Below are 17,934 nucleotides of genomic sequence, written 5' to 3' on the forward strand. Positions count from 1 at the left end.
GAAATTAAATACAGGCTTTAGATTTTAAGAAGCTCTTCCTTGTTTTATGTGTCACTGACTAATGAATTAAACCTTTGTGTGACTGTGCTTCATGCAATGAATGAGTTTTGTAATATCTTAAGACATGTCTTATCATATGGTTTTGAGGCATTTAAAAGAATGTCATATTTACCCAGGACATGGCTATAAAACAGTTACACAGTTGTATCTTAGGCTTCTTTTTAATGGAGGCATGAAGCACATTTTTGGTATTCCCCTTTGAAATCCATAAACCCCCCCCCCAAAAAAACAATACCTCCCATGCATCTCTGGAGTGGTAACAGAATTCGAATACAGCAATGATTAAATTCAATTTAGTGTACTATAGTACTGTGGACCGTGGTTCAGGGGGTTGGGAAGCTCATCTTGTAACTGGAACGTTGCCGGTTTGATCCCCAGCTCTGTCTGTCTTGGTCGTTGTGTCCTTGGGCACCTACCGCCTACTGGTGTTGGCCAGAGGGGCCGATTGCGCGACATAGCAGCCTCGCTTCTGTCAGTCTGCCCCAGGCCAGCTATGCCTACCACCAGTGTGTGAGAGTGAATGAATAGTGGAGTTGTAAAGCACTTTGAGGGTCTCGAAATACGCTATGTAAATGCAATCCATTATTAATATAGCAGCCGTGGATGTGTTTCTGTGCTTTGGGTTTAATGATCCTTTACCTTACTGGGCTGTTTTAAAGCCAAATATGTGAACACAGTTACTTTGAATCACGGTGTATTTTATAAGACATTCTTTTCAGTGCAAGCTCAGGTAAATTTAGCACTTAAATTAATATTTGCAGCTTCCCGAGGTTCGCAAAGAAGTGGCACATGCTTTATTGCTGTGCCAGCGGGGTTAATTTTCTTGAGTGCTGCATTATGCAAGTTCTTTCTTTGAAAATGTGACTCATTTCGTTCATAAGGTAAGCCAAGTAAAATGGTGCTACTTAATGTTAGACCATTAACTAGAACACAACAAGGAAAACTGTAAACATTTCTCTCAAAAAAGTGTTTTGAATCAATGTTAATTGTCTTGAATCTTCATTCAGTTAAGTTCATTAAGAAAGATGAGATGATGAGGAGCTCAAGCTTTGTGTTAAAGCTATCTTTTGTTATTCCCAATATATGGTGTAAAAACTTACATTGCTGTGAGGAAACTCACATTACATGATGCTTGTTTTCATAAAGCTCTTCTGTAGCAACTGTGCCACCAGATATTTTGAGTTAATGTTAACTGATCACTTAATAATGTATCCCTGTAAGCAATGCCTTTAAGAGCATTAAATGTTTTAGCTATTAGTACTGTACTTTAACATTAATGAGGCCACAGTCATGCACAAACTAGTCACATTTGCAATTTTTTATGTTCTAACCATGCTGTTATTAATTTAAACATTTTTTTAAAAAATAATGTCACACACTAATTAGAGCATTAAGAAGATAGTTGGGATAGTTTAAATTTAAGTGCTGATTTAGGGGATTTGCTACACTGGCATGAATATGTTTCTTGGGAAAAATACTGATAATCAGCAATTTTAGTGCTGAAATATGAACACGGGGTTTGCTGAGTAGATTCGGAAATGCATTAATGAATCCAGCAGTACGACATCTATTTGAATTTATTCTCTGTGTTAAAGTATGGCGGATTCTAGCAGGCGTAGCTCACACTAATGGACAGCAGCATTACTGTCACTGACAAAATGTTTTGTTTTCAAAAGGAACTCACAAACTACAGAAATCCAATTACAAATACAGAGTGTTATACAAATACCAGAAGGTACTTACTGAACTCTACTGGAGTCAGAAATATTAGCACCAATATTCTGAAGGTCTTGCAAAGTTTTTCCCTTCAACACTTAGTTAGGATGAGACAAAGATCTGTGCGTGTGTTAAAAGAGGGCACTGGCTGTCAATGTTAAAATAATAAATGAAGGTTATGGAACAGTATAATAATAGTTCCTAGATCCTTTAGGCCAAATGTTTGGTCAAGTGAGTTAACAATCCTGACTTCATTACTTCAGATATGTTGTGAAACCTGTGTGTGTGTGTGTGTGTTTAATGGGTGCAAACTGTACAGTTCGTTTACATCCCACTGAAAGGCCAACATTAGTAGCTACAGTATATAAGACAGTTTGCTGTCTTGGCTCTCACGTATGCATCGTGATGGTCCTACTGAAAACAACAAATGAACCCAAACCCTTGTATTTAGCTTCTCCTTAGTTCCTCTCCAGCTATCTGAAGCCATCTGGACTAAGAACGCAGTACACAGCATAACCCCTAACTCATTTCATAAAATGCTGTAGTGTCTGATCCTCTCAAAATGTTCCCATCATACTCACCCTGCTGAAACTATCTAAAACTCTTTATAGCTCACTCTCAGTGGTCTGTGCATATGCGCTAAATGCGTCTTTGATCAAGAAGCAAAAGGGGTGATAGCACTATGTAGACGTGTGAGAGGAGGTTGGGGGGAGTGCAGCAGTGAGCTGATGTTTCCTGTGCTGTGGTTGAGCAGACCGATGTTTCCAGCAAGCCGCTTCGTATTTCAACCGGCCAAGCAGAGGAAAGAAGGGGGGCCTAGACTGCTGTTAAGTGCTTACATTTTCCGATTCCCCTGCGAGCTGCTTTTACAAGTGTGCGTGTTTGTGTCCGGGGGGCGGAGGGGGTTGCAGAGGCCTCATTCTCATCTGACTGAAGGACTCGTTTAAACCGCAGTTTTATTGCCTACAAGCTGAAGGCTGCTTAACAAACGCTGCTTTAAGAAGCCTTCAGCTTTACTCGTCAGCAGTTTAGCTTTTTACTTCTTGTGGTATCCCCAACAGAAAGCGGTGCAGCCAGCATGCAAAAGGCAATGCCACATCCGGTGAATTAGCTTTTTCAAAATAATAGCTTAAATAATCGCACCCTAAACTTTAAAACAGGTTTTTATTTAATAGAAATAAAATGTAACCCACTAAATCTTGAATAATCACTTTTTTCTTTTTCTTTAAAAATATAAATTAAAGATCTTTTGTTTTTAGTGCAAATAAGAAATTTGCTTTTGCATCTTCGTACTTAGTCATTAACAAATTAACTGAAAGTTAAGTTCAACCAGTGTTTGATGCCCACAGATATAATTAGTTTTGGCAGTTTGATGATGAACATAATTATTAAACAACTCGCATAATATAAACACATCCAGACTAAAAATTAAAGGCATTAAGGAGGAAGGAGTTGCACTATGTGCACTATATGACTTCTTTCCTCCCCCCTCCTGCCTGACAGCCCCATGGTTAACATCCGTGGTCCAGTATATCCACTATCCCTCCTCTGCACATGTCCAAACCATCTCAGCCTTTCCTAATGTTGTCCTCAAACTCACTTCCAATTGAAACTTACAAAAAAAGTAACCTGTGCCTTTTGACCCTTTGGAATATGCCGTTCCACTTTCTGGCAATACAAAGTAGAATAAAGTATAAATAGTTAAGTGAAAAAAAAAAAATGTCGCCAAACAACAACAATAATGTGTATATGTAGAAAACGGGATCAATTCAAATTGCAGTCGCACACTTCTGCTCTTATTTTAATGGTCCATATGCTCACTTCCGGTTGTGTCCAGCGTCATTTGCTTCAACTTGACGCGTCATCAGTGTGTTGGGAGGGAACAACCCAGAACCGAGTTCACTTCTCCGCTCACGTTCAGCGCTGAAGACTGCGTCCTCTGGTTCTGATGAAAGAAGTGAGCCGGAACTCCGGGAGCGTTTTATAACTCGGGCTAAGCGTCCCCTCACATGCTCTGACACGTCTCCAGACTGTACACACATCCCGTCGGTCGGCGGAGGGAACCTTTACTCGGCTGGTTTGACACATTGTGAATAAACAGAAAAGAGGGGGGAAGATGCTGATGAAGGAGTACAGGATATGCATGCCCCTCACAGTAGAGGAGGTAAGTTCTCCACCACTTGTTTCTGTTGTTATTTTTTAAATCACGAGCGGGGTTCAGTGCTGTTCGGACGACCTTAGCGGCTAACGCCATGGGTTTGCTTGTCCCAGACATGTGGCAGGAGGTCATATGAAGTGAGAAATACGTTCAGGTTAACTTCACTGGAGACTAATCTATTATTTGCGCTTTATGCACACTTCTCCGCCTTTATCGGCACTTTTCTACTCGCACTTTAAATCACTACTTTTTGTCTGATAACGCATAGCAACACAAAGAACTCCCAATACAAGCAGGTGCCTTTGCACAGCACGTAAAACGCTTCCATCAAATATAAAACCAATTATAGATCCGATTGTTTGATCAGCTGGCGGTAGAATTGCGTACAGTGGCAGTGTGCTCTCACTCTTCCTCTTACGGCCGCACACTCTAACTTGCTCACATGCAGGCAATTACATGCATATTACATTGCATTGATGTAATGCTGCACATGATGACACTAACACAATGCAGAGCAGAGGTCGGCACACTGATACCTGCATGCACTTGTGCCGCACGCGGCGATGTCAGAGAGAATTGTCCATTGTCTGTATTCAACCTATTTGTCTGTTTGGTCCCGTGACACAGTCTAAAATTAGAAGGTGAAGACGATCGCTGCTCTCTTGTCCTGGCATGCTTGCTGTACAGCACAACAGCATTTTTATCAATTGTCACCCAGGCCTTTGTTCTTCTCATTCATCTCCATCCCTCTTGTCGTTGTGATGTGTGGGTGTAGGGGGTGGTGTTCTTATGGCTGGGGGCTGGTATAGTCACGTGGAACAATGCTTTCCAGTGGCATCTCCTCAACCCCAGACTTTAAGAGTAAAATCCACATGAGCCTTGGTCATCTCTGAGGAAAGAAACAAGTATTGTAAAGCGTGAGCAAATAATGAGACCATTTTTTTTTGTCAGGCCTTTTACGGGGAACTTATTCATTCATATTTTCCTCATTTTTGCTCTCTGATCCATACATGGATGTGGCGATTGAGTTCTCCAACAGCAAATTTGTGTAACCCTCATTATATTCTTGTTTTCTGACACCTTCAGGATTTGAGGAAATCATGATTAGAGATGCAGGAAGAGAGGATTTTTGCACTGAAGTGCAGTTGCACGCATCTCCCGTTTACATGTACAGCCTTACACAGTAATTTTAGATTCACTGGGAAAATCATGCCGCATGTAATAAGTTCACTTTTCTTCCCATGGTCAGCAGCAGTTTTCTCAACACACACACTACGCAAAGTTTCACACCAACAATTCATGTAGAGACGTGCGGTGAAAAGGGAGAAGTCATTTTCTTGCACAAGGGTGTTACAGGGACAGTGTGCTCATGCCTGTGTTCTTAAACACCTTTGTGGTGTGTGATATTGCGTCTTAGCGTTCACACGTGGTTTTTTTTCCCATTCAGTAAAGCAGCCTTTCCTGTGAACATTTTATAAGCTTAGAGGAATAGCGAGCACTTTCTTGTCACGTCGGTTTAACTTGTGAACAGATGGTAGTTATGAGAAGCAAGAACAGTGTAATCAAAGGCTCAATCTGCGTTTTCAACAAGAGGGTCACCCTAGCACGAAAAATTCAAAGCACCACATTTGATGCTGCTGCTTTTTCCTTTATTTACAAGTCTGCTGATACGTGGGAGCACCTGACAACCGCTAACCTAAGTTGTTATGTGTATATTTATGAGAATATGCTGAGCCAATGACACTTTAATTTACCAGTTCATACTTTCAAAAATGCTGTTACAGCGAGGCTTGACTTTTTGGCACCTGCTGTTTTAACTTCCTGTTGCTATTTTTTTCCTTCCTCTGCAGTCGGGCTAAACCCAAACTATGAAAAGCACATGTAAACTCAGAGTGAACTTAAAAAACCCCAAACCCTGCTATTTATGGTTATTGTCAAGCTTTAAAACCCTTATTGAGGTTTGTATGATGAGGTGCAATGAAGCTAAACAAAATACTTAAATATACTCTTAGAAATACAGTAAAATTGGAAGTATAAGGAGTGTAGCGTGTATGTAGTTAAAGGTGAAGAAAAAAATAGTATGGACCAAAATGCTCAAAAACACTGACGCTTTTGTACTGTACTCAGAATCTGATAGTTAAAAAGAAAACAGGGTTGGAGACATTACTCTTACTTTTTAGCAAACAAGGAGGAGAGTGGTCATCCACTACTGCTCACACAGGCCCCGCGCTTTGCTTCTTTTTTATTTGTGAAGATAAATCCATGTTTGGATGAAACACAGGAAGCAGGGTACCATTGTTTGCTAACAGTCCTGTTACAGAAAGGAACCTCCTTAATGATCTGGGGGAAAAACATTAGGCTGTAGTTTGGCCTGTTTGTTCTTACTATTCTTATCAAGCCTGCACACATTGAGCTGAGTGTCGTCCCCTCGCTCCCGAAAATCCAGTTTCCTGCCAGTCCAAAGGGATAGGAAGGATGGATTAAGATAATGAAAGACGGAAGGGTAGAGTAGACAGATGCTGCATAAGTCAAACCGCGTTGTGCTGCCGGTTGATGTGCTGAGCAGAAGGGAAAGGATGGCAGAGAGGACAAGAAGACAGGAGTGGAGTGGAGTGGGGGTAATGGGGGAAGTTCTGGGAAATTTTTTTCCCCTTATAAGCTCCCTTGTGTCATAAACCGATACTGCGTACGTACGTGCACTTAGATTCTTAGAGTCGTGGGGACATGTAAGGTCACGTCTCTCTGTGTGTCGTCTCTGGGAAGAGATCACTGTCTGCTGCTTGCTGTGTTGCGTCATTCGAGCCCTACTACTGAGGTTGGACTGGCTATCCGTGCTGTGTTTATACAAGTTTAACAAACATCATGTGCACTGAAGGAAGCGTTTAGCAATACCAGAGTGTATGAGCTGCTCTGTGAGGCTCAGTTCTCTTTCCTCTTAATCATCTCTGGGTGATGATTACGACGCCTGTCTGGGTGTGTTCCTGACGTATTACTGCTGCAGCATTTTTCCATCCATACTCTGCCTTTCTCATTCTTCTTTCCAACTTTAAACAGAGGAAAGTGGTCTTCCTAATTTCTTTGGACATGAAACTAGAAAAAAAGAAACCACACAGAGAACACCTTATTATGTTCACGCGAACATTTTCCTTTGCTTAGCTTAAAGATTAGAGAGAAAGGAAAGAAATCCAGTTTGCACAGAACCTTTAAAGCTCACTAATTTCCAATCTTTACCACTTTTTTAAATCTCAAATATGAAGTGTAAACACAGCACATCATGGTCTTATTGGAGATTATTTTCTCTGTACAAATCTAATCTTTTGACCACACATTTGAGTGGCAGGCAGCAGATGATGTCACAACTCTCAGCCAAGAAATAGACATTACCAGACGGCTGGTTGGCTATACTAGCTGAACTTTAACTAGACATTTCAGTATTTATGATCAGCCAAACTAGCTCCTGCTTCTCATCTAGATGTTAACACCCAAGGCCTGTACTATGAAGCTTTGTTAGTGGAAGGTTTTTGCATGGGGTATTCAGTCTTGGTGAGGTAACTTAGTTTATTTGGTTACACGCCCATAGTAACTTATTCTGTAAACCTAAACTTCTTTGGTGCAGGTTATTTTCGAAGTAAGAAAATGACACATAAAAATACATGGTGAGCAGTCAGTTCTCTTGAAAGCAGTATCTTATTTCCTGAAAAATCTCACTGTGTAGATATAAAGAGAATCTGAAGATTCTCAGTAGTTGAGACTGTAAACGACACAAATACATAAGGTAAGACGTGGCACTCCAAGAATCTCGACTTTAAAAATAATGGTGGTAGAAGATATCAGATATCACTGGTGACTTATTGCTTTTTATTTGTTGACAATATATAAAATTTGTGTTAATGCAGCCAGGTTTTTAGGTGAACTGACAAGGCTAGATCCGTGTCACACAGACAGGTTTATCCCCTGGCTTTACACTCACAGCACATATGTGGCACTTTTCTGATAGTTACTCTCCAGTTAAAGTACTTTGTACTAGAAGCAACATTCACACATTTACACTTACATACGGGACTTTACCTCTAAGAAAGTCTTACATGCTTTGCTTGCAACAACTGTATTCAGTGCACCATATATTATTATTGCAATATTCTCTGTAGTTGTTCTTTTCTCATAGCTAGAATGGAAGAGCCTGGTTCGACTTATCGTCTTGATATCCAAGTTCTTGTTACTGCTTCGTGTTATGTAGCTAAGTGAAGTCAGTCTACATACATTTATAGTACAGACCAATCCCTTGTATAATTTTATGATAAATTATGGTTTTTGTCAGCAATAGCCGTAGACAGGAAGAGGGTCTTTTTGGAAGACAAGAGCGTCGTGATGTTAGAGGAGATTAAAGTCAGGCACCATGTATTAGTCAGTAGACTGAATAGCCGATGGACAAACAAAGTGAAACATGTGGCGTGGACAAGTCGGGGCAGAAAGAGAGAACTGTGTTTATCACAGGCTTGGACTTATACGCATTCCAAGTGGTAATATTGTTAGATTTGCCTCAGAGATGAGCTCATTTTGGCCTCAAACTTAGATTTTATAAGTAAGTATTCATAAGTCTTGAAATTGCAGTTGCAAAAGTTTCCACCTAAATGCTCACAAGCCTTGTTGTAGATTGGACTCACCTAGCAAATGAAAAGATTTGCTCGTATTAACTTTAATTTTGTCAGTGTAATAATCACGGCCAGGATGACTCGGTGTAACTCAAGCCTTTGAAGCAGTTCACTCATAGTGTTGCTTCTCTGTTTGAGTATTGGTTTAAAGTTCCATCTGAGAAGATTTACATGTAATACTAACCAGAACCACTTAGCCAAGAAATAATCATTTTCCCTTTTAAGTGCCTTGGGAATAAATCTGCTCTCTTCTCCTACGAGCTGAGCCATTCATCAGCCACCGTGGCGCTCGACAATTCATCAGCCACCTCTCTATCCTTTCCAGTAAAGGATAGGACACAGATGGATGTATTCCTCCTTCTCCTCTTTCTGTCTGTGTGCCATTATATATTTTTCCTTCTGCAGCAGCTCTCACTTGCGCCTCACTGTCTTTGTTTGATATGTATTTTTGGTCAACCTTTGGCTAACCCGAGTCTCTATGTGGCCCCATTAGCACAGTTGTTTGAGATCGTAGCCCTGGTGGATGAATTTAAAGTTTTCATTGCGAGTACAATTTCATACTGTAATAGCTTTATCTGTGTCATGAAAAGGGCACCAGAGAATCTCTTTGAATTGTGCTCAGATGTAGACCTAGACCAGGGGTCGGCAACCTGCGGCTCTGGAGCCGCATGCGGCTCTTTTGTCCTTATACTGCAGCTCCGGGTGGTTTGGGAAAATAAATGAGAAGTATTTAGCTGAAGTGTATTTTATTTGTGTTTAGTTCTTTTTTTAACTTGTAGTTCTAAATTGGAAGATTATTGTGATTTTGAAATATAAAAATAAAATTATATCTTATTATTTTTTCACCGCTCAAAATAAGCGTCACACTCGCGGAAGCCGGTATACCCGCCGAAACGCCGTGCATTTATCGAGACTTTCGACCCCAGGTAGGCCAGTTATGGATCTTCGGATCCAAATTATGTCAGCAGCTCCACCATGACCTATCAAACACTCACAGATGACAGCTTACCGTGAAAGCCCCGATTTGCAGATGCTGTGTGCAGAGGTTCGGGACGATAAGTCTTATTGTAAACATATCACGGCAGACCCGACGATGTTTGCATGAACATGCTTTTCAGCATCTCTTTATTGACCGCTTTTCACACACGGTTACTGTACGCATACAGCCGGCTGTAGCTTTTCAGCTCACAGCCCGACAACACAACAGCAGAGAGAGCACAGACTTTAAGGTGGCGAGGCGTGATTGCGGTGCCGCTCAGGTGCGTCCGCCTCCCCTGCAGCGGCGCTGCAGACCACGCCCCGCCACACACAGTAACCAGGTAAAATACATATTTAGGCAGAATTTTGCAAATATCTATTTTTTAGCAGCATAGTGCTTTTTTTCCAATTACTTTTTAAAAGTCAGGTCAAGGCTCTAAAAGCCCAAAGGCGATATAAGGGTGGCGGCTCACATCAGTTTTTGTTTGCTACATGGATCATTTTAGTTCAGCTGGGTGTCTTTCCTTTTGTTATATTTTTTTAAGAGTTCAAAATGTGTTAACTACATAAGTAAAATGCAATTTTCTCTGTAGCACTTCATGGAGTTCATAAGCAACACACCTTAGTTGCTCTGTGGATTCTTTTAAAAAGCAGTTAAAAACTTTTCTGTTCAAACAAGCCTTTTGTTGATCTACGTATTTTATATTCTTTACATTATTTACATTTGATCTTTTACATTGTGTATAATGTCTATTAATTGTATTGTTTATTTTAATATTTGTGTACAGCGCTTTGTGACTGCCTGTCTGTGAAAAGCGCTTAATAAATAAACTTTACTTACTTACTTTAGTTGTTCACACAAAGCATAAAGGTAAAAAAACAATATATGCAGTGTTATCTTCATTTTAGATTTCAAAAAGTATTTGCGGCTCCCAGTGTTTTCTTTTGCGCGGAAACCGGGTCCAAGTGGCTCTTTGGGTGTTAAAGGTTGCAGACCCCTGACCTAGACCGTATCATTTGAATAAGGTTGTCACAAGAGCGCGTGATGTTTTCAAGGGAAAAGACAAAATGAATTAACTGAATATCCATGAGTTTTTAGTCTGTTTGGTGTAGTCGACAGACAGTAGTACCCTTTGGCTGAATGCCTGTTTGATGGGGTGTTAGCGCTGGCAGTAACTGAAGGATTATGACAGCATCTGATTGTGAAATGCTGTAATCTCCTGAAAGACTTGAGCTGGGATAACATCTTTTCTGGGAAAAGAATGACACATTTAGAGGGAAACCCAGAGGTATATCCATTATTGACCGCCATGTTTATCATTTGGAGGGAGTAGTAAAGCCAGATTTTGCAGAAACTGCTTGTTTTAGGTGCTAGAGAGAATGGATGGCTTGATATATAGAAGGGTGACTTAATAAATGAGAAGACTTAGGGTTGGCTGACTGCTTGAAGGGATGTCTGGATGGTAGGTTCAAAGGACACCTAGGTGGTTTCCTAACTTGACATTTTTTCGTGGTATTCATATGTTTGCAATTACCAGTTTTGTATAAATTCATTACAGAATGCATATCCTCATGTAGCATGCCCACATACTTGGCAAAAAAAACCTGCACACCTTACTGTAGCGTAATTTATGTTTGCATAGCTTCATTTCAGCTGAACACCTGCTCTGCTTCGACACAGCTGAGATTATCATTGATGTTGCTGACTAAAAGCAACTTGGACACAGAAGTGCAGTTAGCATCTGTTAGCTGTAATGTAGCGGATATTTACAAAGCGCCATAATAGGATTTGAATTGCTGAGTCATTTTGTGACTGATATTCCCCATGAGGGAATATCAGTTGTAAATGCACATGGAAGCATTCATATTGTTCTGACATTGTATGAGCCCTCGAGCTTGGCAGTTTGAACAATTTCACGCAACACTGGCTTCCATCGCCTGATGTACTTAGTGAATTTTATCTCAGTAAAACTGTTCAATAGACAGTAAAGGGTTACATGTGTTGGAAATATTGTCTGTTTCCCCAGGATATCTAATTTGTGTTGGAGGAAAAGAAAAAGATCAGTCTCTTTAACTTGATTGGCTGCCATTGTCAAGTGATACTTTGGCCCAGAGCAAATTTTTATGACACTAGCAGTTATTTTCCATGTGTCCACAGGATGAAAGGCAGAAAATATGTAAGAACAAAGCTGTTATGGCTGAATGAAGACAGCAATGCTTCTTTGCAGATGATTTTTTTTTTCAGGCAACGTAATTCAAGAAGACAGTGTCCCTGGAGGACTTGGTGTTCCTGTGGTTTGAATGGATAATGTAATAAAGTTGCAAAGTGAGATACTGGTGATTGCTGTAGGGAACTTCTCTTTTTGCGCTTGTTAGATGAGTGAGGTGGAAGTTTGAGTTTTCGATTCATTACCTGCCTTCCGTAGTATATTAACGTAACCTCAAGATGACCCCAAAGCTCCGTGATATCCCTGTATCAAAACACCAGTATTTAATTCAAAAGAAGAGCTGCACATTTACTCAGTATATTGTTTTCACACTTCATTGTTAGATCCCTCCAGACCACCCCAGAGTTTGTTTGGGAAACAGGGCCCATTACATGCTGTTTATTTAGTTGGTTTCGTGGTAAGGTGCAAGACCTTTTTGCCATCTGGTATACATGACAATGCTATGATTCAATCAGTGTCTCATTTACTGCCATTTACTCTTCTAGAGGAAACCATCATGGGTTGTGACGGACCATTATCCTCGGATGAAGACTATTCTCATTTCCTAAATGGCTGTGTGTTTGTGTGCCGGTGTGCTAGTGTATCTGGATTGTATTGAGACAAAGGCCTTTTCATAACATAAGAGCTCCATGATGTCGTCATGCAACACTGACAGCCTCGCCTGGACCGATCCTCTCCTTTATGTTCCATGCTTTTAGTTGGAATGAGTGTATTTGTGCCTCTTTTTTGTTTTCAACAGTAAGGCACATAATCATTGCAAGCTCTTCAGTGATCTGTGCTCTATAGCAGCATCAAGCACTTGAAGCCTGAGACGCTTATGCGAGACTGATAATGAGCTCAAAATGATGGACAGCAGTTCCCAACATTTTGAGAGAGAGTGAAAACCCAGTGATCACTTATTGGAAATTTGCACGACACACAAAAACCCCACTCGGATATCATTAGGAGTATTGCCTAATCATTTTCTGTTTTCCCATAAAGTCATATAAAAATAAGTAATGGAGTTAAATGAGTGCAGCACAGGCTCTTTTTGATCAAGCCTTGGCATAAAACAACCTCGTGTCACCATGGAGAAAAAAAGGATTTCTTCCACCGCGCTAGCAAATCACACAGGAGGGATAAGAGACGTTTTCTACTGGCAGCCACAGTTAGAAGGCGGCTGCTAAATCTGTAAAATGTGGCTATAAATAGAGACAAAGCAGCTGATTCTTTACACCAAAGCAACTTTCTTGCTGTGTTCAATTTGGGAAATGTCATTGAAAATGCTTACTGTTTGCTACTTTGGGTGCATATGCTAATGCTGTGTCTCGGAGATGCTTTATAAAAAGAAAAAAAAAACATGCTGAGATTAGAACAAAATGTAAACTTCCTTTTTACTGTTTGCTCTACATCCTGTTACAAGAGTTGAAAGGGTTGCTCTTCTCTTTGGCCCTCAGTGTAATTGCGAATGCTGCCTTGTATAAAATCACCAAAATATGCACAAATGTGATACAAGGATGAGAGGCTAGAGGCTAGATAGAAGATGAGTGTAAATTAATATACACAGCCTCTTTACAGCACTTGACATTACAGGCATTCATTTGCTGCTCTCAAGTGGGTTTGCGCAAATCTTCTTTGTTGTTTATCGAGAGAGCTTTTGCAGGGGTGTGGTTGAAGAGATTTTGCAGGAAAAATGACAGGAATTACATGGAATGGTCTGCGTGAATGGATTAGTCAGTGCCAGTAGGCGACAGCAAGGGCATCAGAGAAGTAATGCATGACAAATTAAGGATGAGAGGCGAGCTGATGATGATGTAGTGTTGATATGCATGATGTGTACTACTAATAATGCATGGAGACATGGGGAATGCAAATCTAGTCGCGTGGAGTGTGTGCATTCATCGTCGTGAAGTGATATGCATATACATAGAAGCACTATAGCAGCAGCTGACGTATGTGAAGATCTCCTTTTTAGTTTCTCTTTATTAGGAGTGGACAATGTAGCCTCAAAACTATACCACACCATTTCAGAAAGAATTTGTGATAGCGATATTTAATGTAGTACAGAAACCCCCCCAAAACTGAACAGCATTTTGTTGATGCTTGCAGCTTGCACATAGCAGCATCGATAAGTAAATAAAGGGCATTTAAATTCTCCTTTTCCAATAAACTGCCATCAGTGTCACTTCCTAATTTGAAGTTTAACTTCACTGGAAAATTACAGTGCAAAAACAGTGACACAGCACAAGTCAAATGTAAGAGCAAAAGTAGCCCTGGTAGTGTTCTGGCTGGAAGTTTTAAATAAAAGTATGACATAATTGCCTAACGCAGCTTATTTTAACAATAGCTTAAGCAACTTAACTTTGTAACTCTTGAGGAGCTGCATGTCACAAACTGAAAACTGAAAAAACTAAAGAATCTTTTTGGGATGTTGCATTTGGGTGGAGTTTTTAAACAGCTGCTTAGAATCCTGTTTTTCCAACACGTCAGTAATTTCCATCCACCGTTTGCTCTTCCTGTCATGTGGGATGAAGCTAGCGATTCTTGGTTGAGCCATTTGTTTGCACATCCCCAGCTGCTAATATCTTCTTCTTCGTAGCCTGGTTTTACTCGAAGGTCGTTGCCCCAGTGGTTAAACTAATTTGAAATTGAAACCTTTAAGGGGAACAGTTTATGGTCGCCCGCTCACCCCAAGAGCTAAACTGGTGCCCAAATTAGCTCCTTTCTTTGGTAGTAAATCGTCGTCGAAGGACGAGATGTGGCTCTTGCTCCCAGACGTGCCTGGGCTTATCTCATTATTCGTGCACTGCAGGAAGTAAATGCATCACATTGCTATAGCAACAATATCACAGTATGACATTTTTTATATCACGTAAAAATGTATACCTACATTAAAGGCGATATGATGTGTAGCAGAGAACTTTGTGGAGCCTCTAGAGTGTCCCGAGAGACTACTCAAAACACTTTTTACAATATGTGGTATTTATTAATAATAGATTTTAGGGCAGACACTCAATATTATTTCATTAGTAAATCTGTCCATTTTTCCAAATCATTTGTGAAAACAGTGGAAAATTCCGATTCATTTTTTTCCTGCACTCGAGTTGGCGCCATTTAATGTCCCCTCCTGTCTTACCGTCGGTGCCAAAAACATCCCCATTCATTCAAAAGACATCAACTTTGTCGCTCTCGCTTCGATGTTAAGGCGATACGAGGGAATGGGTGATTAAAACTGATTGATTGTACGAGCAGTGTCAGAGTCATATCGCGCACATGCGCTTATGTCTGAGCTGTCAGTGGGGTTCTGCTCTCCACAGCAACCCCTGCATTTCCCAATGATCACTTTAACCCAGCTCGTGCACTCTCTATTATTTATCTTGCCACAACCGAATTTCCACACCCCCTTTTTGTGTTTTATGAATTATTGAGTAGATTCCTGCCAAAAGCAGAGGGGTGTGTGTGGGTGTGCAGGGTGGGGGATAGAGGGGTTGAGTGGTTGGGGGTTAACGCGATAAACAGAGTAAACACATCACTTCTGTCTGAGTAAAGTGTTGGAAATTACGATCCTACAAACGCACACAGGAAACTAGATTCTGGCTGTGACGCTGAAAGTGATTCTGAGAGGACAATTATTAGCACTGTTAAATTTCAAGGGTGATTTGATTTCCCTTTTAGGAAGCTCCTTAATGTATTTTGTAGTGCTACATGGTGCTAAATCCAGTTGTGATGCTGATCTAACATTATACTGTTAACAGACTTGCTGTCCCATCTTTTGAGAGTAAAATTATCCGAGTGAACAATCTGTTTTTGAATTTCAAGATCACGCAGTGTCTTCAAATCAGTTATATTCCACAAGTGCTTATTTATACAAGAATTATAACATGCCAGCATTAACTTTATACAAATGTAACTGTCTGTTTACATAAAGTAAACTGCTATCTGGGAAGGTTACCTCTATTGACTTGTGGCCTCTGCTGTCAGATTTGAATTTGTTCACGGTCCCCTGAATATGTACAAACACACTTTAGCAACTCAAATATAGACTTTGCACTTGTACTGTGATATTGTGGATAATGAGTCTAAATTCACACAGCCATAGACTAGCGTTGGTTGCTGTCGACAGCTAAGACCTGTTACAGCACAGACTGGTGTTTGGCTGCAGAAGAGCGCAAAATAAAAATGACGGCATCACATAACATGTTAAACGATGTTTTTAATCACTTCCTTTTGAACTGTAGTGCTCTGGTTTTGAGAGGCAAGAGGGAAAGTTCTATCACAAGTTCCAAATAAATACAACAAGGTGCTTAAAGCTTGATTTAGGCTTATATCTTCAATACTTAAGCAAATGCCAAACTGATAACGCTATCACCTTTAGTATGAAAGTGGCTTTAAAGTGGCCTCGTGCTTGTTTGGCTACACTGTTTATGGCTGGCTATTTACTGTGTTCTGTGTGTTCTGCCCTGATTAGGTCTTTGGCCTTTCTTTCTTGAATAGCCTTTAGCTCTATAATCTATGAAGAGTGAGTTGCCATCTGATTCAATTTAATGTTCCGGTGGTCCTCTTTCACCGTCTGTAGTTTCACATGTTGTGCGTGTGTATTTTGTATTTGTGTACGTGTATACAGGCATAGAGCTGAACCTGTATTTGTACAGTAGCTGCTGGTCCCTGCTGTCTCTCCACAGAGATACTTAGACAGAAAGTGCAACAGAGGATTGCAGAGAAATGGAAAATATAAATCCACCCCCCCCACCCCCCCGCTCCCTCTTTTTTTTCTGCCTTTTTTTTCTCCATTATTGCACGAAGAGGCGAGAAGGAAAGATTTACCAAGATGGGCTTAGGGTATTAAGACGGAGATGGAAAGTGGAGGTTCACCAGAAGCTTTCATTCAGTAAAATACATGCAAATAAGAGGAAGAAGGGGGAGAACAAAGATAGACTGAGATGGTGTATTCGCATGAAATATAGAGAAGGAAGGATACGTTTAAAAAGTCATCTTTGGTTTAGTGCTGCTTACTGCTACATTAGGATGATTTCACTGCCTGACACTGAAATTATAGCAGCTTTAAGAGTGTTTTACCAATATAACGTGCTTTAGTTTTTTGTTTTTTTGCACTTTGCAAACTTCTGTCAGTTACTTTGCCGTCTTCTGAAATAAGTAAGGCTTAATTTCTCAAGTGCGTCAGTGTCCATGGTGTGCAAAAATGCATTTGGCATTAATGAGGCTATGAGTGAATCTATTTCTATCGCTTTTAGAAAAGTTTCAGCTTGCTCCCGCCATGTGTAACTGAGCTGCTTTTACACTTGGGATAAGAATACACTTGCGCACACTGGTCATCATGCTGTGCTGCTACGCCTGCAGCCCACACACAGGTGCAGCGCATCTTTGGAAGAACTATCATCTCAGCCTACACACGCACATACATACACACACGCACACAAATTAGACAGGCTATAGATAGCTATATGCTGACACGCTTCATTATCGTCTCTGGTTTCTATGGTAACCAGCACCATCCTTCCCTACCATTACCCTGATCGTGGACTGGATTATAGTGATTATGGTGTAAGGCTATCCCTAGGATAACTGTCAAATAACGAGGCAGTTGAATGAGTCCTACTTTACCCCAAACCTGGGATTTAGCACCAATCACTTGCTTGCAGTGTGGATAATTTCAGTTTAGACACATTGATGCCAAGGTTAATAGGCTCTGCTATTTTTTTTTAAGCATTTGTTTATGTTATGTTTCAGCAGGGTGTATATTCAATCCAGCACATACCTCTAAACGCAGCAAAATTTAAATGAACCATGAAATGTCATAAGCTTCTTTCTCTATTCTGACAACAAAAAGACAACGCATGATGACGGAGCCCCAGTGAGGAAAGAAATGAGACGTTCAAGTGGTTGTTAATGTGCGTGAAAACTGTTAATGAGAACAGTGGGCTAATAAGATACATGAACTAATCTAATATTTTTGTGCTAAAAAGCTTTTGGGCTTGCTGGGGGTCCTCCCGCTTGTGATTAAACTTGTAGAAATCCTAGATGCATCCAAAGTGTTGGACTGATTGAATGACATTGCAATACTCAGACACTATTTTACTTGCAAGAGATGATTCTTTATTTAACTGGCTGACAAGAAATGCCACGGGAGTAAAACAAGCTTTCA

The 17,934-nt window shown here is 40.5% G+C and overlaps 1 protein-coding gene across 1 annotated transcript in view; it reads left to right on the forward strand.

Annotated features, from left to right (window-relative positions):
• The first annotated feature begins 3,640 nt into the window (after positions 1-3,640).
• The window catches only part of LOC102779150 (cytoplasmic phosphatidylinositol transfer protein 1-like), a 79,409-nt gene continuing 65,115 nt past the window's right edge, over positions 3,641-17,934 (forward strand). The window contains exon 1 of the mRNA XM_087841889.1: positions 3,641-3,940. Within this exon, the coding sequence (XP_087698015.1) occupies positions 3,893-3,940 (48 nt within the window). The 5' untranslated portion in view covers positions 3,641-3,892. The remainder of the gene's footprint in view (positions 3,941-17,934) is intronic.

This window comes from Neolamprologus brichardi, chromosome 6 (genome assembly GCF_056152115.1).
Source record: "Neolamprologus brichardi isolate AB-2024 chromosome 6, ASM5615211v1, whole genome shotgun sequence".
Taxonomy (NCBI): domain Eukaryota; kingdom Metazoa; phylum Chordata; class Actinopteri; order Cichliformes; family Cichlidae; genus Neolamprologus; species Neolamprologus brichardi.